General features: G+C 41.7%; 1 protein-coding gene across 6 annotated transcripts in view; it reads left to right on the forward strand.

Moving 5' to 3' along the window:
- VPS8 (VPS8 subunit of CORVET complex) overlaps positions 1 to 27578 on the forward strand; it is a 296490-nt gene that overhangs the window by 70817 nt on the left and 198095 nt on the right. For all 6 annotated transcript variants that reach the window (XM_040357376.1, XM_040357379.1, XM_040357377.1 and 3 more), the window contains 7 exons: positions 3010 to 3084; positions 3409 to 3444; positions 5137 to 5227; positions 5441 to 5487; positions 12761 to 12850; positions 13757 to 13803; positions 27306 to 27528. In XM_040357376.1, the coding sequence (XP_040213310.1) occupies positions 3010 to 3084; positions 3409 to 3444; positions 5137 to 5227; positions 5441 to 5487; positions 12761 to 12850; positions 13757 to 13803; positions 27306 to 27528 (609 nt within the window). The remainder of the gene's footprint in view (positions 1 to 3009; positions 3085 to 3408; positions 3445 to 5136; positions 5228 to 5440; positions 5488 to 12760; positions 12851 to 13756; positions 13804 to 27305; positions 27529 to 27578) is intronic.

Here is a 27578-nt window from a genome sequence, read left to right on the forward strand (position 1 = left end):
ACACACGACCGTTCTTCGCGATGTGAAAAATTACATTTTTTAAAAACAATCGTGTGTGGGCTCCAGAGCATTTTTTCGCAACGTTAAAAATGGCCATTAAAAATTTAGAACTTCCTCTAAATTTTTAGCGTCGTTTTTAACGTCGTAAAAAATGGTCGTGTGTAGGCTTTAACGACGTGAAAATAACGCATGCTCAGAAGCAAGTTTATGGGATGGGAGCGCTCGTTCTGGTAAAACTAGCGTTCATAATGGAGATAGCACATTCATCACGCTGTAACAGACTGAAAAGCGCAAATCGTCTCTCACCAAACTTTTACTAACACAAAATTGGCAAAAGCAGCTCCAAGGGTGGCGCCATCCGAATGGAACTTCCCCTTTATAGTGCCGTCGTGCCGTTGTATGTCACCGTGCTTTGCTAGAGCATTTTTTTTTAACAATCGTGTGTGGGCAAGGCAGGTTTGACAATAATCGGGTTGAAAAAAACAGTTTTTTCTAGATGTCGTGTGTACGCGGCATTAGAGTTGCAGGAAACTGCTATCATAATTTTTAAACAAGAAAAAAGCTGCATTCATTTGTCTTTGTTTTCTTTTCTTTTTTTTTTTTCGTTTTGTTTTTTTTGCACAGTTGATAGTATCTGTGTGCTTGATGAACAGCCTAAATCTGTTCATAGTTTGCTTTTCCTGTAAGAATTTGAACTTAAATTTTGCCTTGGTTGAAAGAACAGATGGTAATGATGTTATTTGACTTTGTACAATTGACAAAGGGGCATTGTGCAAAACCGTTTTTATATAGGTTTTTCTTTATTTGTTTATTTTTTATGAGTAGATGAACACAGACATCAGTTAATCATTTAACCAAATAGGAAGTTCAGTACTGGAATGAAGTGACTAATTTCTCTTTTCCCCCGTAATTAGTTAGATCTATTATCTCAATCATTTGTTCCAGAGCTCTGCCTAGAAATTGGGCTTGGCTTTTGTTGGTGAAATTCTCTAACATAACTATTCCTCCAAATATTTGCCTATTTTTTTTTTTTTATATGTTTTTAAAACCGTAGCGTATATGTGATATACTGTATTTGCTAAAGTGGTTGTATATCCCTGACATTAAATCTGAACAAAGCCTAATCCTCCATAGTGTGTACTTGTCTCAATCCAGAGTAATATGTGTAATTTCTGTCTCATTCCTCTGCTATCTGCATAAGTCGCTCCTGACAGGTTTTCCTGACACCAAGAGAACAAAGGTGACAGGGGAGGAAGCTCCAGCACATAGCCTGCAATTGACAGGCTCGGCTCTGTTCCTCTGTGCTGTGTGAAGAGAGTTGTGTCCCTTCCCTCGAATCAGCCCTCACTGAGCTGTGCAGAGTGTACTTCCAGCTCCCCATCCCCTGCTTTCTGAAGCTCAGAAATGCTGTGTAAATTCTAATGATGAGACTAAAATTCAATGATTTGGCCTCACCGACAAATGGAATGCCTGGCAGAAATGCATCCAAATAACACCATTCCTACAGTAAAGCATGGAGGTGGTAATATCCTGGTATGGGGGTGTTTCTTTGCAGCAGGGGCAGGGGCTGGAGCACTTGTCAGGATAGAAGGAAAATGTATGGGACAAAATACTATCAAATTCTTGAGAACAATATGCTGCTCGCTGCCAGAAAGTTGTCAATGGGAAGGTGGTTTACCTTCCAACATGACAATGACCCAAAACACACAGAAACAATTTCCACACAGTGGTTTAAGGGGGAAAAGGGTGCATGTCCTTGCACGGCTTAGTCAGAGCCCAGACTTCAACCCCATTGAAAATCTGTGGAATGACGAAGACTGCAGTCCACAAATGGTCACCGTCAAATTTAACTGAACTTAAGCAGTTCTGCAAAGAAGAGCGGGCAAATATTGCAAGGTCTAGTTGTGTCAAGTTAGAGAAATATCCCAACAGACTAAAGGCTGTAATTAAAGCAAAAGGTAGTTAAACAAAATACTGACACAAGGAAGTGATCCTTTTTTTCAACTTGGCGATTCTGTTTTTTTTTTTTTTGTTTTATTTCTCTGACATTGGTGTTATGTTTTTCACTTGGATGTTATAAGTTGCACTGGGTAAATACAGCTGGTCTGTCTTAATTTCAGTCTTCAAAACAACAAAATTGTAATTATTTTAAAAGGGGTGATTATTTACTGTTGATTCGGGGGATCCAATTACCTTAGGGGATCAGGAAGGAATGTTTTCCCTAGTTGGAGCAAGATTAACCAATGCATTATCAAGAGAAGGGCAAAAAATCTTTTAAACTGCAGGTTTAGGGTTCTCAGGATGCAGGTTTTTAATTTAATTGTGGCAGTGCCTTTCCATCCATAGTTGCTTGTTTGCTTCAGTTGCACTACCAGGTGCAGAAATGCTCCAGGAAAGCTCTTTTCATGCTGAGCAAAATGACCACAGCTACAGTTGAAAGTCAAATGACTTTTGTGTGCAATTGAGAAGGTGACTAGCTAGCTACACCTGATTGAATTTACAAGTCATGTTTAGGAGGGATGGTTCTTTTTTCCAACTCAGTGATTCTGTGTTTGAATTTTATTAAAAATGTTCCTGGCATGTTGGTGTTATATATTTCATTTGATCTTAATAAGTTGCACCAAAAGCAACAAAAACTGTTTGCAACGCAACAAAATTGTAATTATTTTAAAGGTGATTATTTTCTACACCCTCTGTAACTAGTTTATATATATATATATATATATATATATATATATATATATATATATATATATATATATATATAAAAAATAACACTGTAGAATGTTGATTCAGAGTATCCAGTTACCTTAGGGCATCAGGAAGGAATGATTGTTTCCCTGTTGAAGCAAGATAGACCATACGTTATCCAGAGAAGGGCAAAAATATTTTAAGGATGCCGGTTTTTAATTTTTATTTGTCTTTTGGTTGAATTCGAGTTTTTTTTCATCTTGACTAATTATTTGCAACTATTTAACTATTTTCTTGTTGAATGTTTTGTATTTGCAGGCTCTAGTAGGAGAAAAAGCTTGCTATCAGTCAATCAGCAGTTATGGAGGACAGATATTCTACCTTGGAACTAAGGTACTGTATTGGGGTCTTTCTATATAATGCAAGACAGGAGATGAAAGTGCAATCATCCGTCTGATTATCACTCTTTTGCTCCCCTTTTTTTGTTGTGGCTTATTCAGTCTCTTTATCTATGGTGATGACACTGTGTACTTAGTAGCACAGTCAGTGAGTTAAGCTATGTTTGCTCTTTGTGCTCGCCTTGCTGTTTAAGACGTGACACTTCCGCCTTCTCACTCACTCATTTTTTTTTTTCATATCACTTGTATTTTGAGTAGATCTCTGACTTCCTATTTTCGCCCCGCTCTCTCTGATTGTGTCTCTTTCAATCTTCCACAGTCAGTCCATGCAATGATGCTCAGGAACTGGCGAGAGGTAAGGAATGCTGGCATCTCACACATTTCCTGTTTGCAAAACAATATCTGGTTTCTCAGTATACGTTTTATCATTGCAGTGTATGACTATAGTGACCGCTATAGAATCAGATACAAATGTATAGCTTCAATGTGAAACTATTTATGTAATACAGTATTTGCCTAAAATCTGTATTGTCTTTAAAACTCCTGTAGGCACACATTAAAACTATGCAAGTTGAAAAACTGGCAATGTCAGTGCTTTGTGAACAGCATGCAAATTTTCTAAATCTTTGCAGTAAAAATACGCATCTGAGTGTTCTAAATTATATGCACTTTGCAAAAGTGCACATCTGGGAGCAACACTTTTATAGCAGACATTGTCTTGATTTTAGCCTTTTTTAATGCCACCCAAGGTGTTTTAACAGTTTTTTGTCGTATAAAGCCCTTAGTAAGGTAAATTTATGCCTATTGCCTTTAATTGAAGCGTTAAGTAAACCTTTTCTGAAGAATGTATTGAGGCATCCGTTGTGGACGTCTTTCTGGAAATGCTACTTACGCGTGGCTGTTATGCTACTAAACCTCTGGATTTATAAGCCACCAATTCAGAGGAAGTATGCAGATCAGGAAAGTCAGAATATCTTCAACTTTTTCCATGATAGCCAGGCACCTGGCCTTTTTAAAAGGAAGTCTGCAGTGGCAGACTCCATGCTTTTCTTTTGTTTTTTTCTTTTTTTATCAAAAGGTTTTATTGATCCAAAAAAGGACATTCTGGTGTCCATACAAAAAAACATTGGTCATCCACAGCCAGTCAAAGATTAATTTGCAGTATTTCACACTCTACTCATGAAACGCACACAAGACATATAGGATATTGGTAAAAGTCTAAACAACATTGTACATGTAATCAAGTCCTAGCAGTATGAGAAATACATTGCAGAAGCCTAATTTTCACCAGTTCCACAGGGCCTAAACCCGGAGTATCGAGCCAGGGAGCCCAAAGCCCTTCAAATTTACCCGGGCAACCTCTACTGCAGGGATATGCAATAAGCGGACCTCCAGCTGTTGCCAAACTACAAGTCCCATGAGGCATAGCAAAACTCTGACAGCATCAAGCATGACACCCAGAGGCAGAGGCATGATGGGACTTGTAGTTTGGCAACAGCTGGAGGTCCGCTAATTGCATATCCCTGCTCTACTGTATACACATATCTTTAAAAAAAGGGAGTATTGCCCATATGAGTCACCCATTGTTTAACTGAGAGGACTTCCAAAATATTAAAAGTGTTTTGTGGCCCTGAAAAAGAGCATGCAAAATAGCCACGCTAGTCAGCTCCTCTGGCACAGCTTTTCTTTAATGCCTGACCCTGAGAATTGTATTTTTTATAAAATGGTTCCCCAGACAGTGTATAAAATAAAAGAGCAGCTCTGACTGCTAAACATACCTCCAGCTAAGAGCTGTCCTCTCGCAGTACTTTCCTTCGCCACAAGATTTCAGCTTTGACCATTTATGCAAATACTGTGGATAAGCATTGTTGTACCCCAACATTTTTTAGTAAACTATTCTTGTAATCACTAATGCATACATTGGCTGTGGCTTTTTATAATTGGTATACTTCACATGTACTTTGAGTAGGCATCTCAAACTCATGAACAGCTACACATATATTGCCTGGTAATGCAGCACACCAAACTGTTTTTATTCTTATTACAGAGAGTTGATCATTTGCTGAAACAAGACTGCTACAATGAAGCCTTGGCTCTAGCATGGTCATTTCACGAAGGCAAGGCAAAAGCTGTTGTGGGTAAGTTGGATAAATCTGATTATAGAAGGTGTTTTATTTTCTCAAATACAACGAAAAAGAAAACGGTGCATGTATTGCACGTCATGTAATGTTTGAAAACATTTAATTTTAATTTTTTTAGCTCTAACTTTTGTGATTTGTGGTCATGCTGTGAAAGTATAGACTGCAGTGCATATAAGATTATCAGTTTGTCACGTGGCACTCTCTCTGCAGGTCTTTCTGGGGATCCCAAGAAAAGGAAGAGTGTTGTGGCTGATAAGGTGAGATTTGGTCTTGTGGTTCTGCAACAGGAAGCAAACTGGACAGGAAACTACATTTCTGTATAGTTAGAGACATTAAACAAATATCTTTAAATTGACTATCCACCCAAAGCAGATAAATCTCATTTTAGTAGATGCTACAAAATCAAACCACAGTACAGTGTCTTATGTGCCTCAGGGAGATGAAATATCCCAGTTACCAATTACTAGTGGGTTCCACTTGTCTTTGTACCTTCTTAAAGGGAAGCTATATTATATGTATTTATCTGATAACTAAACCTATATTTTAATTCCAATTATGTTTATTAAAGTTTTGACACATAACATAAGAAAGATGCATGTATAAACATTGCATTACAAAATTTCACAAGAAGGCTAATGCCGCATACACACGATCGGAAATTCCGACAAGAAAACCATGGAATGTTGGCTCAAACTTATGTTGCATACACACGATCACACAAATCTTGTCGGGAATTCTGACCATCAAGAACGCGGTGATGTACAAGACGTACGACGAGCCGAGATCAATGCAGTTCGGCTCTTCTGCTTGATTCTGAGTATGCATGTTTTTTTGCAGGTCGGAATTGCATACAGACGAGCGCCTTTTCCTATAGGAACTTTTTCCGTCTGAAAAATAGAGAACCTGCTCTCAATCATTTGTTGGTGGAAATTCCGTCAGCTAAAGTCCGATGGAGCATACACACGGTTGAAATTTCCGCCAAAAAGCTCACATCTAACTTTTCTTGTCGGAATTTCCGATCGTGTGTACGCGGCATTAGAGTGTGGCCTACTGTCACACCTTTCTTGGCAAAATCATCACCCCTAGCACCAAAGTCGAAAGTCTCTGAGTCATGTTTGACGCCTACATGACAATGGATGCACAAATAGGGTCAGTAGTCAGCGGATCCCACCATCTGCTGCGCCTACTACGCAGACTTATTCCCAAAGAGGACATAGCAGTCGTGGTGGGAACAATTGTTAACTCCAGGCTGGACTATGTAAATGCCCTCTACCCCGGACTCCCAAAGTTCCAAATCACTCGCCTGCAGGTCGTTCAGAATACTACCACGTGACTAGTGACTGGGAAAAAACCTTGGGAATCAATCGCACCCTCACTGAGAAGTGAGTCCAAAGGAGAAAGAAGATTTGCTGTCCTAGGCCCTCAACTTTGGAACACTTTACCAACCTCCATTCGGTTGGAGGAGAACCACTTGGCCTTTAGGAGAAAGATCAAAACCCATCTCTTTTGAGGTCAAAGGAGAAATGGTCAATCAAGCGCCCAGAGGCGATTCAGTTCGCATGTGCAGCGCTATATAAGTTTTTCACTCACTCATCAGTCGGTTCCCAGTTTGGATATCTTGCCCTTATAGACAAGGTGGGGGAAGACGCCTGCTCACCTGGTGGTAGTAACCCCAATTTCTGCACAAGGTGAAGTCCGTCTGCCACTGTATAGATGTCGAAAGACCTCCCCTCCTTGGTGACAACCAATTTTGTAGGGTAGCACCATTTTATAGAGCACGCTATGGTTTCTGAGGGTTTTGGTGATAGGCTAAAATGGTGAACTGTGAAAGCTCAGCATAAACCGTGATATGAGCATAAGGATCAGGAAGTGGGTTAGTCTTTCTAAATAATTGTATCGGCTGTTCCTTAACGTGGTAGAAATTAATGCGCACTATCACATCAACGCAGTATTCTGTCAGGTAGGAGGCTTAGGAAGCCTGTGATCCCTGTCAACCTTTATCTCATTTGCAGGAACATCTGATGGTAATACATTTTTGTGTCTGAGATCCCCTTGGGGCACTGTCTGAGCCACTCCGCATAGTTTAATATTTTTTCTACGTGATCTGTCTTCTAGATCAGCAATTTTTTATTTTGGTTTTCGTCATCTGCGTGATTATGTGCGTTCACAAGCTCATTATGGGCTGCTTCATATTCCCCTATCATGGTCTCAACATGGCCAATTCTGCTCCTATTTCAGACAAATCAAATTTAACTTGAGCCATAAAAGAAATCATGTCTCTGTGTAGAGTGCTTCTAGGGTATACCAACACGTCTTTCAATGTTCTGTCTATAATAGGTTGGCCAGTTGCGGGGTACTGCTCTTTGGCACCCATCAGCTCCCTGGTGTCCTCCTCCAAGGAGGAGGAATCAAAACTGTGCTCAACTTGTTCCAGGAGGGAACCTGCTTGTGCCAGCCTAGACTTCTGTGGACTGCTGTGTGCAGATTAGTTATTCCAGTGTCCCAATAGGAACACAGCTGCTTAGCAGGGTGTGCAGGATGTTTCCCCTTGCTCTGAGACCCACTGGCAGAGGCGCAGGGAGAGAAGGTGGTGATGGCGTCAGCTCAGCGTAAGGAGTGGACTGAGAGAGAAAATAAATATGTCCGCTTGCAGGGACCATCCCGCGACTTTCTTTTTCTCCTCTCTGCTCGCTGGGTGTGATGACCCTCTGGAGGGAACCGATGTGGATGCTGATTCCGCTTAGAGCTGCTGCCATGAGTCTGGACTGAGAAGCTGTCCAGGAGCTAAACAAAATTGCAGCCATATTCCTCTGCCTGTGGCCACGCCCCCCACTAAACATATATTTCAAGACGGCACCCACCACATGGAATTCACAGAGAATTATTAGTTTTCTATAGAAAGAGCATAAGTAAACAACTTGCCTTCAGGCTGCCTCTCTCTGATTAAAACTTGGTAAGTGTTGTCCAGGGGGAAGAGGTTTTTAATCTGCAGATTATCTGATATCCTAAATTAAATACTTACATTTTTTTTTGTTTGTGTCTGTTCTGCCAAGTCCATACTGTGCCTGTGCCCACACCCATCATTACTTCTTCACACCAAGAATAGCCCCAGAAAGAAACTTTCTGTTCTTGGAAGCAGGCCTTTTTTGTTCCTACTTCAGAACTTCTCAGCTATGTCAAAGGAAGGTCCTTATTTTAATATTTCCACGAGGGTATGAGTTTAAGGACCGTAAGTAACAAACATGCTTTTGAGTTATACTATGCTACTAATTTAGGTGTAAGCATTGCTTGAGGTCTGCTTTATCCAGATTAGAGTCTGCATTAGTAGGTCAGCTCTGGTAAATAACTGATCTGGTTGTGAGATAGTTTTAAAGTACATTTTGTGGTCAAACAAATGTTTGCTGCAGTTCTCTGAGTAGGAGACGTTCCTGTTGATTCAAAAATGTATGGGCCATCTCATCTTTGTAACCCCCCACATATTCATCAGGTTAAAATCACCCCTTGGTGAAAGAAACTGTTTTTCTTTTGTTATCAAATGTATGGCTGTAAAAGAAATAGATCTAGAAAATAAATTAATTTATAACCTTGAGCTCTGGTTAATCTGAATCCATAATAAACACTAGACGAGGGGTTAAAGTTTACAAGAAAACCATTGGATATCAGTCTCTGGGGCCATCTCCTTCCTTGGAAGGTGGTTTTATTGAACCCTATGAGAAGCCATTGTGCATGTGTAACCAACACACTGAAGAGCAGCCCGCACAATGTAACCAAACCAGAGGCCATATGCACGATTTTGAGGTAAGGATACATCTGGAGATGGTGCAGTACTTGAGCACAATGGTGGGGGTGTAAGGAATAAGTGGCTTTTTTTGAAACTAGGTAGCTATCCTCTGCAAAACAGTCAGTTTTTCACTTGGACACCAGTGAACCAGTCTATCTCGCAGCATTTTGTTGGCTGGTACTCTGTTTTGCATACTATTTGTAATGCAGGTGCAAAATTCTCAAACACACCCACTACATACTTCTTGATGAGCCTGATGTAGAGAAAGTGGTAAACTGTTGATACTAAGGCATTTCTTGCAATCAAAGTCAAATCTGTTTTGTAATTTTGAATCTGAATACAGATATAGGAAGCAGAGTGAAAGGAAATTACACAACGCAGGCTTTAGAAAGAAAACCCCACTCTGAACATTAAGCACTGTGAGCTGTGGCTGCAGTTTAATACAGAGAACACAAATTAGGAAATTTTAAAAATTGGAATATTTGCTTTAGCACAGCTGCAGGTTTGCCAACGAGTATGAATGGTTTACTCATGGGTTGTCTCCTATTACCTGGGATTGCTCTTTGCCAGATCGTTCTTGGTACTAATACATGAGGAACAGGTTGTGTAGGGAGCTGAGATGTTAGAATAAATATGTATTGAGCAGTCAATTATATATGAAGGTAAAATGAAGGCATCCGTAAAGGAATTGCAACAAGAATCAGTAAAATGGCACTAGAAATAGTACTAGAATTAATTGTTTTCTAAAGGCTATGTGTTTGTGGCAGAGCTGGATGTTCTGTCTTAAGAGTCCAAACAATTCTATTTCCCAATGCACGTTAATGCTCTTTTAAAGTCTATGAGAAATAGCAATTTTATTATTGTCCACAGACCCAATTAACTAACTTTATCATCATGATTATTGGTTTCAATTTGTCTTTATTAGTGGATATGATTATTATTATTATTTTTTTTTTTTTAAAAGCCTATACCATTTATTACCATCCAAACAGGAATAGCTTTCTATGTAGGGTAGTTACCTAACAAGTTTTATAAGGCTTTATCTGTGAACTAAGTTGACTATCTCACAAAAGTTCAATCACTTCTTAACCACTTGAGATCCGCGCTATAGACGAAATACGTCCGCAGCGCGGCTCTCAAGTGCCAAGTGGCCGTTTAAAAACGGCCTTTATGTGCATTACCCGCGCGCGCCACTGGGTGGCGCGCGGCGGGTAAAAACTGTCCCGACGCATCGCCGAAGACCCGATGCGTGTACCTGGCGGCCGCGATGTCCGCCGGGTACACGCGATCGTCGGTGACACGGTAGGTGACAGCAGGAACGTGGAGCTCTGTGTGTAAACACAGAGCTCCACGTGCTGTCAGAGGAGAGGAGACCGATCTGTGTCTCTTGTACATAGGGACACAGCATCGGTCACCTCCCCCAGTCACCCCCCTCCCCCCACACAGTTATAACACACCCAGGCTACACAGTTAACCCCTTCCTCACCCCCTAGTGTTAACCCCTTCACTGCCAGTCACATTTATACAGTAATTAGTGCATTTTTATAGCACTGATCGCCGTATAAATGTGAATGGCGCCAAATTTGTGTCAAAAGTGTCCGATACGTCCGCCGCAATATCCCAGTCCCAATAAAAATCGCAGATCGCCGCCATTACTAGTAAAAAAAAAAATAATAAAAAAAATCATAATTCTGTTCCCCATTTTGTAGGCGCTATAACTTTTGCGCAAACCAGTCGCTTATTGTGATTTTTTTTTTTTTTTTACAAAAATACGTCGGAAAAATACGTATCGGCCTTAACTGAGAAACAAATTGTTTTTTAAAAAAAAATTGGGATATTTATTATAGCAACAAGTAAAAAAAATATATATTTTTTTTAAATTGTTGCTCTTTTTTTGTTTATAGCGCAAAAAATAAAAACCGCAGAGGTGATCAAATACCACCAAAAGAAAGCTCTATTTGTGGGGGAAAAAAGGACGCCAATTTTGTTTGGGAGCCACGTCGCACGACCGCGCAATTGTCAGTTAAAGCGACGCAGTGCCGGACGCTGAGATTTCGCCTGGGAACGAAGGGGGTTTATGTGCCCAGTAAGCAAGTGGTTAAGTATGCCACCTGGTTCTGGTCACCAATACCCAGGAAGGCTGAAGAGTCTAGAGAAGGGCAACAAAACTAATAATGGGGTTGGAGGACCTCAGTTACGAGGAAATAGTACAAACATTTAACTTATTCTCCCTGCAGAAGAGGCGATATGATCACGATATGCAAATCTTTAAATGGTGACTCTAGTATTGGGAGAAAACTGAAAGATGCATCCAGGCCATGAAGTTGGACAAGAAATGGTTCAAGTTTAAACTGCATAGGGAGTTTGCTGTTACAGCATTAAGGATGTGAAACTCACTTCCACAGTTGGTGGTGTCAGTGAGGGGATGTAGATAAAATTAAAAAGCTTTCTTAGCAAACACAGTGTACAGGGATATTGAAAAGGCTAGTGACATAAGCACACACACTCTCAGGTTGAATTGGATGTGTCTTTATTCAGCCTAGCCAACTATATAACTATGCAAGTGCAGCAGCCTGTACTGTCAATATTTGTCTCCTTCCTCCCACCTCCTACACATTCCTAGTGGCCCCGTCATTATGGTGTGCTACTGATTGGCCAATGGGTATGTGCATGAGACAGGTTTGGATGGGTAAGCTTTTACATTAACAGAAAGTGCCAGAGCTATGCCCAAATAGAACACCCTGGGCTCTCAAACTTAGGGACAGGGACTGTAGACTGCTGCATTTAAATGCAGACACCTTGGGGTATTGGCACTTTATTGTTTATAGCAGCTTCTTCTTTCCTGTGATAGCCTTTTTAAAGGACCTAACTCCAGTAAAACTGAAACTTCTCCCTTGCAGTGGGGCTGCATCCGCACTGCAAAGGTTAACTGCTTGTTTCTGTCTAGGGTATGGTAAAAGCAGTTTTACGTTATCCTCGACTTCCATGGAAGGCAATGCTTCTCATGCTCCAGTGATGGACTGTCCTCATGTCTAGTGCAAAGCTATGGTCCTTGCATCTAGTTGGCAGCATGGAAGAGCCTGCAGGAGCAGAGGATTGGTTAAGTAAAACGTAAAGTAAAACGTGCATTACCAAATCCCCCCCCCCCCACACACACACACCCACACACACTTACCTGAGGTTCCTCTCTGTCCAGCAATGTCCACAAGGGTCTCGGCCATCAGAGATTCTCCCTCCTGATTGGCTCAGACTCAGTACCCTTGGCTGCTGTCAATCATTCAGCTAGTCAATTAGGGGCGAGAGGGGGCGGGGCTCCATGTCTGAATGGACACAGGGAGCTGGGACTCGGCTCAGGTTTCCCCATAGCAAGCTGCTTGCTGTGGGGGCACTAAACAGGAGGGAGGGGCCAAGGGCACAGAAGAGGCACCTGCTCTGTGCAAATCCATTGGAACAGAGCAGGTAAGTATAACATGTGTTATTTTTTAAGAAAAAAAAAAACAAGACTTTACAATCTCTTTAAGCTTTTTTTTTATGTGCAGTAAATGAGCACTTCACTGAACTGGCTACAGTGAACTGTAGCCTGATCCTTTGTTACGTATGGGTCATTGCTCTTTTGAGGTTATTGTCAATTTGTGCACACATCTGAATGATCTTATACATGTTATGTTCATGTTTCTAGTTAAGAATAGTGACCCATGGTGCAGTTTTGTCAACAACGCCTTCAATTTTGGCTTTCTCTCTTATTTCAGATAGTTGAAATCTTGCTGCAGTATACTGACAAAGCATTGAGGAAATGTCCGGAGCAAGGCAAAATCCAGGTCATGGAACAGCATTTCCAGGTACGGAAGCTGGGTGACTAAGGGAATTCTCACTCTGAGAGCAGATGTAAAAACACAATAAATCCAGCTGCGGATTTAATGAAAAATTTTCAAAGCCAAATTGAACCTGCATGATTTTTTTTATTACTGTAATTCATCCAGGCTGCATATAATATATCTGTTATTTTACCTTTTTTTTTTTTTTTTTTTTTTAACAATAAGTGCGGCAGCAGTCTAGAATGTTGGACTGCATCTCTTACACAAATCTACAGCCCGGCTCTCCATCTGTCCTACCACCCCACCCACTGTCAGGAGGTGAGGAGGGGGATTGTTGGACCTTGGGAGAGCTTGACTGCTGCAATGTGTGTGTCGGAAACTTTCTAGGTTGTTGCAGCAGTATTTATCAGTTAAATAAAGATGAAACAAATACATGTGCCACTGTATATGCAGCCTGGGTGTATTAAAATAATACACTGTCTGGGTTCTTTGGGCTTTAAGTATATTTTTAATTACTGCTGTTAACTAACTGAAGCTTTCGCTCTCGTTAATATTTATGTATACAGTGTGTGTGTGTGTGTATGTATGCATGCATGTGTGTATATACTCCTCCCTCCCCAAAAGGGGGGCTGTGTTTAGTCTAGTTGTATTGCTTAACTACAGTACAGCCAGCATGACCTGTCTGTGCTATCTGGCATGGGTGTCTAGATCTGAAGCAAAGGAGGGTGTGAAAGGCAGAATCAAGGTCTTATTTCTTGAATCCGCATGAATCCCTCACACCCAATGACCTTGTTTGGTCACTTTGATGACTGTTGGGTTCACCTAAAAGGAGGATTGTGATTGTTTTTTTTTTTTTGTTTTTTTTTAAGAGGTGTGTTTCGTACGCATTTTAAGATGATTATTTATTGTCAATATGTTTTTTTTTGTTAGGACACAGTACCAGTATTGGTTGATTATTGCCTGCTTCTGCAACGCACGTAAGTTGTTTTTTTACTCCGTGTGAAATGATTATTAGTGGGAATGCTCAATAGCATTCCCAGTATTGTTATTCGTTTTTTATTATTCTTTTTATTCCTTATGTTTTTTGGCCCTGCGTAACTTCTGCATACTTTTAGCTATTAAGACCACTCAACTTTTAAATGTTCAACTCTTTCAGCTAATGATGGGACTTCTTCAACTTTTTTTCTACTATTTATACTTTTTAAAATATTATGCTTTTAGACACTTTTTTTAACATTGAAGTCAATGAGAGCATGCTTCAAATCCTTAAAATCTTCTCCGCTACCAAAAGTTTCAGCTCCTTCATACTTTCACCTACAGACACCAAACAAACGTTAAAATGTTCATAAAATATTCAGCTATCCGGCTATATCTTTTCAGTTTGATATCCTTTACATTTTTTTTTTTTAAAAGCTGTTTAAGTTTAGTGATTTTTTCAGGAAATGTTATCGATTAAACAGAGTGTCTATGGGGCTGGTTAGAGTGTATGTCATCGCTACAGCACAGAGCTTTAAAAATATTATCTTTACAGAGAAGGAACAAATTGCTCTCACGCCCACAAGATCTACTTGTCATACACAATTTATACATCAAAACGTAGGTATTTGTGTCCAGTTTCAGGCAAAAGTTTTGTGATACACCTTTTACTTTTGGCTGGGTGAGCTTCCAAATGACAAGAGTTACACACTTTCTTCCATTAACTGTCATGTAAAAAATTCTTCAGATTTCCCAGCAAAACACACAGAAAACTTCTTTTTTAAATCGCTGACATGCCCGCATTCTTAAGTTTATCAGCGTAAATTTCATACCGATACGTTCACAAAGGTCGTGTGTCTAACGGTGAAGTTGCTGTTTTTTTTGTTTTTTTTCTTCTCCCTCGCGGGCCCACCCGATCCGTTGGTTAAGGATAACGAGATACACTATTCAGGGCTTCATTGCGGCTTGGTGATGGACCCTCTAGTGGTGATATCAATCAATGCTAAGGGTCTAAATATACCAGAAAAAAGGAGGATTTTATCACAGGACCTAAAGAAGAGGGGGAGTAATATTGCCCTGATACAAGAGACCCACTTTAGGACGGGGGGCCCGCCCTTTCTCACAAGTAGACTGTTCCCGTGGGTGTACCACGCGACAAACCCAGAGGCCAAAAAGGGAGGAGTTTCAATTTTAATTTCAAATAATACCCCATGGTTATTTTCAGAATCACTAGTGGACCCAGGGGGGCAGTTCTTAGCGTTGAAAGGGACTATAGCTGGCACGACAATAACAGTGGCCACCTTTTACTCCCCCAATACACAACAAGATCATTTTCTAAGGAAGTTTCTGGATAAACTTGCAGGTTTCCAGGAGGGCCAGTTAATAATGGGAGGGGACCTGAACATGCCACTGGATCCAAAGGTAGACACATCGTCTGGGGGATCCTCAGTTTTGGGGGGTACCTGGAGGAGAACTCGGCATACATTACAGCAAGCGAGGCTAATAGATGTATGGAGGCTGATGCATCCTGGGGAACGAGATTACTCTTTTTATTCCATCCCGCACAAGAGCTATTTGCGGATAGATTATTACTTTATCCCACATAATCAGCTACATTCTGTAAAAGAGGTCGGAATAGGAGAGATTACATGGACAGATCACGCTCCAATTTTTTTGAGATATGCATTGGGAGACTCCCGGCCCCCGGGGTCCGGGCTATGGAGATTGCATGAAAGCTTATTACAGGAGGAGAGGGTAGTGGAGGAGGTGCGGAAGGAATTAAAGTGGTACTTTGAGACAAACGAGACCCCAGATTGCGACGTAGGAGTGGTTTGGGAGGCCCACAAGGCGGTAATAAGGGGGGTTCTGATGAAGCACGGGGCAAGGATAAAGAGGGAAAGGGAGTTAAAGGTAACAAATTTAACGACCGAGATCGCAAGTCTGGAAGCAAGACATAAACAGAACCCTAACCCAGAGATAGAACGGGACCTACGGGCGGCTCGTAGACAGATCACAGAAATTCTATTATATAAAGCAAAAAGGGCAATCCAGAATGGTAGAAGGCAGAACTATGAATTTGGGAATAAAAGCGGGAAACAACTAGCTGGCTTGTTAAAGGAACAGCAGACTAAGACTTATATCCCAATGATTCAGGGTACGGACGGTGAGAAAATTGTGCTACCTAGGGAGATTTGGAGACTTTTACGGCTCTTTATATAATCTGCAAACAAGTTCGCAGGACCAGATGAAAATGGACAATTATATAATAGCCTCGGGCATCCCGAGTCTTACATCAGAAATAAGTCAGGAGATGGAAAAACCTATCACGATAAAAGAACTACAGGATGCAGTGAAGAAGGGGAAAGCGGGAAAAGCTCCTGGGCCGGATGGATATACTACCCAATACTACAAAACTTTCTTGCCAGAGCTTGGCGTATTTATGGTAAAAATGTTTAACGGACTAGGGGATTTAGGCACATTTCATAGGGATTCACTAAAGGCGGTGATAGTAGTTATCCCCAAAGAAGGAAAGGACCCCTCCCAATATGGGAGCTACAGACCAATCTCGCTGCTGAACGAAGATCTGAAGCTCTTTGCTAAGATTGTGGCAGGGCGGATACAACAGCACATACCAGGGCTTGTTCATAAAGACCAGGTGGGATTTGTGCAGATTCGGGAGGCCCGAGACAACACGGTTAAGACCATGAACTTGATCCACCTGGTGCGTACCTCCCGAACCCCATGTGTCTTCTTAGGGACGGATGCAGAGAAAGCATTTGACCGGATAAACTGGCAATTTATGTTTGCGGCTCTGAGACACATGGGGTTCGGTAGGAGGATGTTGCAATGGATTGCAAGTAACTACACACACCCAGTGGCCCAGGTCAGAGTAAATGGAATATTCTCACCCCCTTTTAAACTTTCTAATGGGACAAGGCAGGGATGCCCGCTGTCACCGCTCCTGTTTGCTCTGACTGTGGAACCCCTGCTGAGCAGGATACGGCTGAATTCCGGTATTAAGGGGGTGTTTCTGGGAGGGGCAGAATATAAAATATCTGCATATGCAGATGACATGATGTTTAGTTTGACCAGCCTGATGGAATACCTTCCTAATTTGATACAAGAATTAATGGTGTATGGAGAACTGTCAAATTTTAAGATTAACTATGATAAATCGGAGGCGATGGGAGTGGCGATCCCGGGAAGAGAACTGAGGATATTGAAATCCAGGTTTGGATTTAGATGGTCAGATACCTCTCTTACGTATCTGGGCACCTCTATCCCGTCGGATTTAACACAAGTTTTTAAACTTAATTTTTTACCCTTATTATCTAAAACACGGGCCCTCCTGGACGGATGGCAGAAGGGGTTCCATTCGTGGTTTGGGAGATCCAGCATCATCAAAATGAGTATATTACCTACATTTCTGTACCTCTTCCAGACCCTACCGATCGCAATACCGAAATTCTTTTTTAGGCAAGTACAGTCTCTTATCAATAGGTTCATTTGGGCAAACAAACGTCCAAGAATCAAGGCTAGTATAATATCTCTGGCCAAGCGGGACGGAGGAATGTCAGCCCCAGACATCTACAGATATTACCAAGCGGCGTTATTGTGCCGACTGATTGACTGGAGCAGACACTCCAAAGAAAAGTTGTGGACAGGACTAGAACAAGATCAATGCGGTAGTATGCTGCAGCGGGCGGCATGGTGCTATCGGGGGCTCCCAACAAATGTTAAGAAGCATCCGTTGATAGGCCCCACACTTCTGGTTGCACACAAGCTATTTGTTAGGGGTATACTGTCAACAGAGGACCGCTTTTTCCAATCTTGGGAAACCTGCAGTTTAAAATAGAATGGACGAAAGGACAATTTAGTAAACTAGTAGAACAGGGGCGGTTCCAGGCATCAAACTTCCTGAAGGAGGGGGCCTGGATAACTAGGCAAGAGATGGCAAGGGGTGAGTCGCCCTATCAATTGGATATCTGGCGATCTATACAACTGCGACATTTTTTGGATACTTTGAGTTCACCAGATAAATACGGCCGAAGACTGACTAGGTTTGAGAGGTTCTGTAGCGAGGGGGGGACCCTACGACACTCCCTATCGAGGATTAGTGAACTATTGAATAGCCCAGGAGAGACGTCTCAGATACCCTTTTTTCATAAGTGGGAGCGCAAATTAGGAAGACCTTTTACAGATGAGCAAAAGAACAAAATAATCCGGAATATTTTTGAATCATCCATGTGTGTAAAGACACAAGAGATGAATTATAAAATTCTGTCTCAGTGGTATCGGACCCCGGAGGTACTGAATAAGTGCTATCCGGATATGATAGACAGATGTTGGAGGTGTGGGAAGAGAGGAGGATCCTTAATGCATATTTTTTGGACTTGCCCCAAGATCTTGGGCTATTGGGGCAAGGTCCGGGAAATAACACAAAGATTCAGTGGGGAGCCACTCCCAGACGAGTGGTCTTTCTTTATATTGCAGGATATGGAGATGTCAGTGAGGCGATACAGGAAAACAGTAGTGTGCCATCTCTTAAATGCGGCCCGGGCGTGTATCCCGGGGGGAACTGGAAGCAGACACGGCCCCCAACCATAGGGATGTGGCTTAATAGAGTGGAAGATCTAAACAGAATGGAAGATTTGGTATGGACCTCAAGGCAGAAACGGAAGTTATACTTAGAAACTTGGGCGGAGTGGAACGTATTTAAATATTCGGAGGAGGGAAAGGCCCTGATAGATGTAGACTGAGGAAGGGGGAACGTGGTGGGGCCCGGGGGGGAGACGTGTTTTTTTTTTTTTTTGTTTTTGTGTTTGTTTCTGGGGGTTAAGTTATAGAGGGGGGGGGGTTCAGGGGAGGCAAAGCGGAGCTAGATTAAATGCCCCAACTACGGCGGGACATGTGTTCCCGGCGGGATGGGGATAAAAGTGGCACTGAGGCAAGGATGACCTTTGTTAACGGAGCGGATCTTGGGGGATCAAGAGAGGGTAAAGGAAGAGGGATAAGACAGAATAATACAGAATAATTGAATCATATTTTAGTTTTAATGTCCTCCCCCGGTCATACACGGGGAAGGATATGATGAGAAAAGGTCTTGCTCTCTCCCTTTCTTTTTTCCTCTTTTTTTTTTTTTTGTTGGAATGATAGATTGATATGTCTGTTATATATGAATTGAAGGGACGAAACCAGAGGAATGCCTCTTAGGTTATTGTAAAATTTCTTGCTTTGCTGTTTAAAATCAAATAAAGGAAAATTGGAAGAAGTTGCTGTTTCGATAGCATGTACTGTTGTGGATTTATTAAGGCTTGTTCGAAGGGTTTTCAAAATCATTAGTTGTGGGGATTAAAGGGGTTGTAAAGGTAAAAAAATGTTTTCCTAAATAGCTTCCTTTACTTCAGTGCAGTCCTCCTTCACTTATCTCATCCTTCCATTTTGCTTTTAAATGTCCTTATTTCTCCTGAGAAATCATCACTTCAATCAACACGTTCTTCTGTCTGTAACTACACAGTAATGTGAGGCTTTCTCCCTGGTGTGGAGAAAGCCTCTTGAGGGGGGAGGGGGTGAGCAGGCAAGTCAGGACACTCTCTACTTTGAAGATAGAGAAAGGAGCTGTGTGTTAGTGGGCATCCCGACACTCCTGCTCGCCCCCTCCCCCCTCAAGAGGCTTTCTCCACACCAGGGAGAAAGCCTTGCATTACTGTGTGTAGTTAAAGACAGAAGAATAGAAAGTCAGGATTTTTAGAAGAAATTAGGACATTTAAAAGCAAAATCGAAGGATGAAGTAAGTGGAAGAGGACTGCACTTAGGTAAAGGACACTATTTAGGGAATTTTTTTTTACCTTTACAACCCCTTTAATGATCAAAGAGAGGCTTTATTAATACTGAATGAACACTGCTTGTATGTCCTAAAGATAGTGTAGTGGTTATGGTGAATGGCTTTGGTGTGGGCTTAGCAGCTATTCAGCATTCCCACGCATTTTGTGCAGGAAATGCATTTTCTATTTTTTTTTTATTATCTGAATATATGATATATGATTTTTTTTTTTTTTTTTAGTTATGTTGTTTTCTACTGTTGACTGGGGATAATAAACAGTATCTTGATGTGTTTAAAGGTTTAAATATATTTTCCCTTTACAATTTTAAAACTGAACTCCAAGCTCAATTTAAACAGTTTAGGCCTTGTAAAAGCAGCCCTAATATTGCGATTGCAAACTAATACTTACGGAGAAAAAACGAAGCGTAAAAGCTTCGTGGATCTCCGTAAGTGCTAATTTGCATACCCGAAGCGGCATTTCGACGAGAAATGCCCCCAGCGGCGGCCGAGGTACTGCATCCTAAGATCCGACAGTGTAAGTCCCTTACACATGTCGGATCTTCTCCCTATCTTTTGGAAACTGATTCTGTGGATCAGTTCCAAAGATAGAAACAGGGATACGACAGCGTATCAGTAGATACGCCGTCGTATCCCTTTTGTGGATCTGGCATCTGATTATGTCCATGTAAAGAGACTAAATACAGTAGCTGTGATATACTCAGTCAATTAGCCTGGGGGAGATGCCAGATGGGTTCCTCCTGCTACATCTTAGTGATGCGTGCCTGCTGGGAAACTACATCTCCCACCATTCCCTTTGGATTGATTATGTGTAAAGATTTTTTTTTTTTTCTTGGTGGGTGCAGCTTTGGCAGGGATTAACATTTTTACTTTTAATTATGCTTACATTATTTAAAATTGTGTTTATTTTTTATGTCATTGTAAGTTTCTTATTGTGTACAATACCTACCCATGTACCTCAAGTAATAACGGTGCCTGAGAGGTGCAGCAGAGCACAGATTGTGAAGATTAATTTGAATCTGCTGTCAGTCACATTATGGGAGCATGTAGTGGCAGGAAAAGGCTGGAGCACGTAAATCTACTTTAACTACAGGGGAGCAGACACCCAACTGGTCACCTTACACCGTGAGAGCAAGCAGTAGTAACAATTGTTTGTACAGGAAGCTTTTGCACAGAATCAGTGTGCAGGGCACATACAGCGGGTAAAATAAATATTGAACAAGTCACCATTTTTCTAGGTAAACAACATATTACTAAAGGTGCGATCCATCCATACATGCAAAGAAACCAAAACAAATAAGTTCGGAAATTAAGTTATGTGCAATAAAAGGGATGACACAGGGAAAAAGTATTGAACACATGAAGAAGTAGAGGTGCAAAAAGGCATGGAAAGCCATGACACAAGCTGAAATATATCAGTAATTAGAAAGCAATCCTGTTCCTTGTCAGTGCAAATTAATATCAGCTGGTTCAGTCTTAACTGATGGTCTTTAAAAAGGTGTCTCTTTACCAAGTTGTCACACAAGAAACATCTCATGATGGGTAAAAGCAAAGCGCTCTCTCAAGACCTTCGCAACCTTATTGTTGCAAAACATACTGATGGCATTGGTTACAGAAGGATTTCTAAACTTCTGAATGTTCCAGTGAGCACTGTTAGGACCATAATCCAGAAGTGGAAAGAACATAATTTCACCACAAACCGGCCACAACCAGGTGTTCCTCGCTATATTTCTGACAGAGAAGTGAACAGAGTGATCAGAAGAGTTGTCCAAGAGCCAAGGACCACTTGTGGAAAGCTTCAGAAAGACCTGAAACTAGCAGGTACAATTGTTTCAAAGAAAACAATAAAAAATGCACTCAGCTGCCATGGCCTGTATGCATGCTCACCACGCAAGACTCCATTGCTGAACAAAAAGCATGTTGAAGCTTGTTTAAACTTTGCTGCACAACATGAATGTATTTTTGTTGAATATGAGAATCAAAACATATGATGGTATAAAAAGAGGAAATAGGGAGGGGGAAATGTGTCCAGTACATAATAGAACCCAAAATACAATAGAGTCATAGACACCATATATGCTAAATCTGTCACTGAAACATATCAAACATTACCTTGGGTATGGTATCAAAATCTGAAAGGAGGAAGGAGAAAACGAAATGGCAAGAAACAGAAAAAAAGAAATGGATAAAGAAACCAAGTATGTCGACACGGTACAAGCTTTAAGGCTTAAAGGAGAAGTCCAGCCTGCACTTTTTAGGCTGGGCTTCTCCTCTAGGTCAAAGGAGTGCAATTTGTTTTGCATTCCTGTGACCCATTATCAGTGGAGAACAGTCTGAAGTTTGCTCCCTGCTGATATCACTGCCATCAGTCGAGGCAGAGCGTCATCCCGACTTCCCAAGTCTGCATCTGCCAGCTGCCTTGATTGATGGCAGTCTCAGCGCCTCAGCAAGCCGCTGAGATGGCCACCCCCCCCTCTCCACATCTCATTGCTCCAATGAGCGTGAAGGATTAGAGCAGAAGCAATGCTGACTGGCAGTCGGCATCGCTCTGCTCGGGGAGGAGTGAAAAAAGGTCCATCTTACACCTTATGATCTAAACTAGCAAAACATCTTAAAGTGGGAGTTCACCCAAATTTTTTTTTAACATTAGATTCATGCTCATTTTGTCAAGGGGAATCGGGTAGTTTTTTAAAAACGAAGCAGTACTTACCGTTTTGGAGAGCGATCTTCTCCGCCGCTTCCGGGTATGGTTTTCGGGACTGGGCGTTCCTATTTGATTGACAGTCTTCCGACAGGCTTCCGACGGTCGCATACATCGCGGCACGAGTAACCGAAAGAAGACGAACGTCGGTTCGGCTCTATACGGTGCCTGCGCACCGACGTTCGGCTACTTTCGGAAAATCGTGACGCGATAGATGCGACCATCGGAAGACTGTCAATCAAATAGGAACGCCCAGTCCCGCAGCCCATACCCGGAAGCGGCGGAGGAGATCGCTCTCTAAAACGGTAAGTGCTGCTTAGTTTTTTTAAAAACTACCCGATTCCCCTTGACAAAATGAGCATGAATCTAATGTTAAAAATTAACATTTCCGGGTGAACCTCCACTTTAAGTTTTAATTTTTTTTTTTCGAGTAACAAATCCAAATATACCACAGCTTTTTATTTTTTTTCCCACAGTGGAAAAAAAAATTATGTCCCATAAAGCGACTCTGTGATGATGATCCGAATAATATTAACCGTGACTTCACACACGTGCTCCCCCCGCCCATGTGACTGCGCTTACCTTCAATTGTGTGACCGCACAATTAAGTTTGGTCCACAATAGCAGCTGAACCACCTCTGAGCTCTAAGTAGCAGGATTTGCAGGCTCCCCCAGGTGTAATCCCAAGATGGTATCCATAATTTAAAATACAAAAAAGGCCAGATCGTGCATTATCATTTAAATATAGAAATTTATTGTAGGTAAACATCAGGGTACTCACACTTTATAGGTGCTTGCAGCGCACCAGGCTATAGAAAACATACAATGTTAAAATCCTCTCCAAATGGTTTGCATGCTTGTGTGAACCAGCAGCTAGCTCAGAGAGCAAGCGTCTCCTCCACCGTCCTGGCCCCTCCCCTACGCATGACGAAACAGGTTGATCACGTGTCTTCCTCAGGGGGTCATTCAGGTCTCCGCCCAGGATTAAATTAGTGGTGCCAAATGATTTAAGATGAGCTGTCAGAGGAGAGGAACTGCAGCTGCTCCTGATTGGGAGAATAAACATTAGCCACCGTGATTACAGTTTGCATACATTTCAGTTTTTGCTGCACAACATTTAGACAAGCCTGTGAAATACTGGGAGAATATAGTCTGGTGAGATGAGACCAAAATGTAACGCTTTGGATGCCATAATACACATCATGTTTGGAGGTCAAATGGCACTGCACATCACCCCAAAAACACCATACCAACGGTGAAGTTTGAAGGTGGGAACATCGGGGTGTGGGACTGTTTTTCAGCATATGGTACTGGCAAACTTCATATGCTTGAAGGAAGAATGAATGGAAAAAATGTTTCAAGACATTCTTGATAACAATCTGCTGCCATCTACCAGGATGATGAAGATGAAACGAGGGTGGACATTTCAGCAAGAAAATTAAGCCTAGGAAACTCTCAATTGGTTTCAAAGAAAAAAATAAATAAAGCTGCTAGAATGGCCCAGCCAATCACATGAATTGAATCCAGTGTTACTAAACCCAGGGCCCTGTATTTACTATATCTGGTCCCCCACAGTACACAGAAATACAATTATTTTATTAAATATAAACTGCTAAATATTTTTCTCATGAGCAGTTATAGAGCACTCTTGTGACTTCTATCAGTGTCCAGCAAAGCACTGGTTAAGGCTTGTAGGAGGAGTTTTCTGACTGATCTATGAGACTGCAAGACCCCTGACTCTCTGCTTGGACAGTGCTGATTGGCTCTGTGCTGATCACATGCATCCTTCCATGAACAAAAAAAAAACTCTCTAGCAATACACACCAAACCGAGCATGTGCAGTCTAACTCCATAGACTCTGATGTGTTATCAAGAAATGATTAGGCCTTAGCAGGAGGAGGCGAGGATCAGAGAAGACAGGATCAAACAGCATTTTTTACACAATGCAGAGGATTAACCCCTTGGTTTCCACAGTGAGTAGAACGGCCATGCTTTACTGCATTAACAGACTTATTTTACTGTTGTGGGTTTAGTAACATTTTAAAGATCAGAGGGCCAGATTCACGTAGAATCGCGGCGGCGTAACGTATCCTAGATAAGTTACACCGCCGCAATTTTTCATCGCAAGTGCCTGATTCACCAAGCACTTGCGATGAAAATTACGCCCGCGGCCTCCGGCGCAAGGCGGGCCAATTCAAATGGGCGTGTGCCATTTAAATTAGGCGCGCTCCTGCGCCGGACCTACTGCGCATGCTCCGTTTCCTAACTCCCGTCGTGACGTAATTTTTTTGAACGACGACGCGCGTAGCATACTTCCGTATTCCCGGATGGCTTACGCAAACGACGTTGATTTTTAAATTTCTACGCGGGAACGACGTCCATACTTTAGACAGCAATACACTTGCTGACTAAAGTTAAGGCACCAAAAAAAAGTGTAACTTTGCGACGGGAAACTATACTAGCGGCGACGTAGCGAACGCGAAAAACCGTTGTGGATCCGCCGTAACTCCTAATTTGCATACCCGACGCTGGTTTACGACGCAAACTCCCCCCCAGCGGCGGCCGCAGTACTGCATCCTAAGATCCGACAGTGTAAAACAATTACACCTGTCGGATCTTGGGGATATCTATGCGTAACTGATTCTATGAATCAGTCGCATAGATAGAAACAGAGATACGACGGCGTATCAGGAGAAACGCCGTCGTATCTCATTTGTGAATCTGGCCCAGAGTTCATAGAAGAGGCCCACCTAACCTTCAAGATTTGAAGAGTGTGTGGAAAAATGGGCCAAAAATCGCACCTAATCAAAGCATGCGACTAGTTTCTCCATACAGGAGACATCTTGAAGCTGTCATTGCCAACAAAAGATTTTGTTACACACTTAATTTCTGAACTTATTTGTTTTTGGATCCTTTCTATGTATGGATTGCATGAGTGGTTACTGACAATGCAGTGAAAATTTCATGTCAATAGCACCCTTGGAAATATAATTGCCTAGAAAAATGGTGAAGCGCTCAATACTTATTTTACCCGCTGTATATAGATGGATTGAAGAGTGAAGTGACGAGCAGATTGTGTTTTGATAGCACTAAATAATAGACACATTTTGTAAGCTGCATCATGACGGAGCTTATGATATTTAGTCTTCGTCCTCTGTTCAACTTGAAGGTTTTGATGAGACTGACCGCACTGTGCAGTGATAGAAATGATCACAAGTTATCATTAGGACTGTGAACTCCCGTCTTTCACCCACAATGTAGTCATCAAGAGTTAAAACGTGTCCATGGGAAGGCAGTTGGATGTGTGTCCTTTGTGTGAACCCAGGGGAGTAGTTGTCTTGGATGCATTGAAATGTCAATGCTAATGGAATAAAGATAGTGACTTGAAGGGGAATGTCACCGTTATCTGCTTGGCCATCTGAGCAATTTTTACCATAAAAATGGGAAAGGTTGTCTCCAGAGCAATGAGTAGGAATGACAGCTCTGTATTCAGAAGTCTGATGAATCCATCACCTTCTAGAAGAAGCTCTTTCTGATCAACAGTTTTTCAGGGGCCAGCTTTTACTAGACGTGTGTATGAAATGACTTAAAGAACCTGTTTTATGTGTGTCATGATTTTTTTTCTACGCAGGATTGCTCACACCTTCTTACAGCTAGTCATGTCTAGTTTCATAAAAATGTCATCACAATAAATCTTAAGAAAATAAAGTTCTATTATAAAGTACTTTTATCAACAAATATTTTAGCACTTGCTAGCTATAGAGAGTTTTTTCTTGATTTTCTAATTCTGTCTTTTACGTGTCTTTTTGAATTGCCTTGTCTTTTGATTGTAACTTTCCTATTTTATAGGTGTTTTTCTATTGTAATTTATAGGCTTGCTGCAGTGTTTAATATTGTATCTCTGAGAATAGAAATGTGGATATGACAGGAGATCACAAAATGTTTTTGGAAAAGTCTAAGTAGGAATTGCCAGTAAACTAAAGTTATCTGAATACAGAAAATCTATTTAATTGAATAAATAAATTTAATAATCAAAAACGACCTAATAAATCTAACATAGATAGCGCTGCTCTGATCATGCACACTAGAAGTAATCTAAAACGAATAAATATTTATTGTGCTACAGAATTGCTTGCATGTCTACCGTGTTTCCCCGAAAATAAGCCCGGGTCTTATATTTTTTTTGACAAAAGACCCAGTAGGGCTTATTTTCAGGGTAGGGCTTGTTGTGTGCTGTCTTCTCTCCCCATCTCCTGGAACGGAGTTAAAAGTGCCTGTAAAATCATAAAATGCACTGTATTACAGCCTACATACAATGTAAAGTGTGCACCGTACCTTCCTACAGCGCCTTCCATGGTCCTTCCGTGACCCGCCTGATCGGTCTTCCATGCTCTGAGCACTGCAGAGGGAGGGGGGCTCGAGATCCCCCGCTGACAGCTGGCAGAAGGAGAGCAGCGGGGAATCAGCTGAGCGGCGATTGGCGCTTCCATGTACTGCCTGAATGGTCTTTTCCTGCTCTGAGCACTACAGAGGGAGGGGGGGCCGAGATACGCGCTGAGCAGTGGGGATATCAGCTGAGTAGCGCCGCAACAAAGGTATTCACCAAAGAAACATACACAGTCTAGACCACACAACCCCAAACTAGGGCTTATTTTTGGGGGAGGGCTTATATTGCAGCCTTCTCCAAAAATGACAGTAGGGCTTACTTTCGGGGTAGGTCTTACATTCGGGGAAACACGGTAGTAACAGGATGTGGGTGAAATGTCATTTTGAGAGGGCTGAAATTTCAGTGGGTGTGTCAAAAAACTGTGATAATGGTAATATACTAAAAGGACTAATAATATGCATAATGCAGTAATATTTTACTTGTATAGTCCCAGTGCTAAAGCAATAACATATTTTATCATTGGAAGGTTCTTCTGTTAAGCTATGCTAACTCTTTATTCGTCTTATCTGCGCAGGGATATCCTCTTTAGTCAGATGTATGACAAGCTCTGTGAGAACTGTGTAGCCAGAGGAGTATTCTTGGAGTGTTTAGAGCCTTATCTTCTCCGGGACCAGTTACCAGGTCTTACTACTCATGTCATGAAGGATCTGCTGCTCCATTTTCAGGATCGGGGCCTGATGGAAAGTTTGGAGGCTTGTATAGTGCACATGGACATCACCAGCCTTGACATACAGCAGGTATTTCTTACTATGTCCTACATACTGATCACCTCCTTATATTTGACTTT

The sequence above is a fragment of the Rana temporaria genome, chromosome 6 (assembly GCF_905171775.1).
Source record: "Rana temporaria chromosome 6, aRanTem1.1, whole genome shotgun sequence".
NCBI classification, from domain to species: domain Eukaryota; kingdom Metazoa; phylum Chordata; class Amphibia; order Anura; family Ranidae; genus Rana; species Rana temporaria.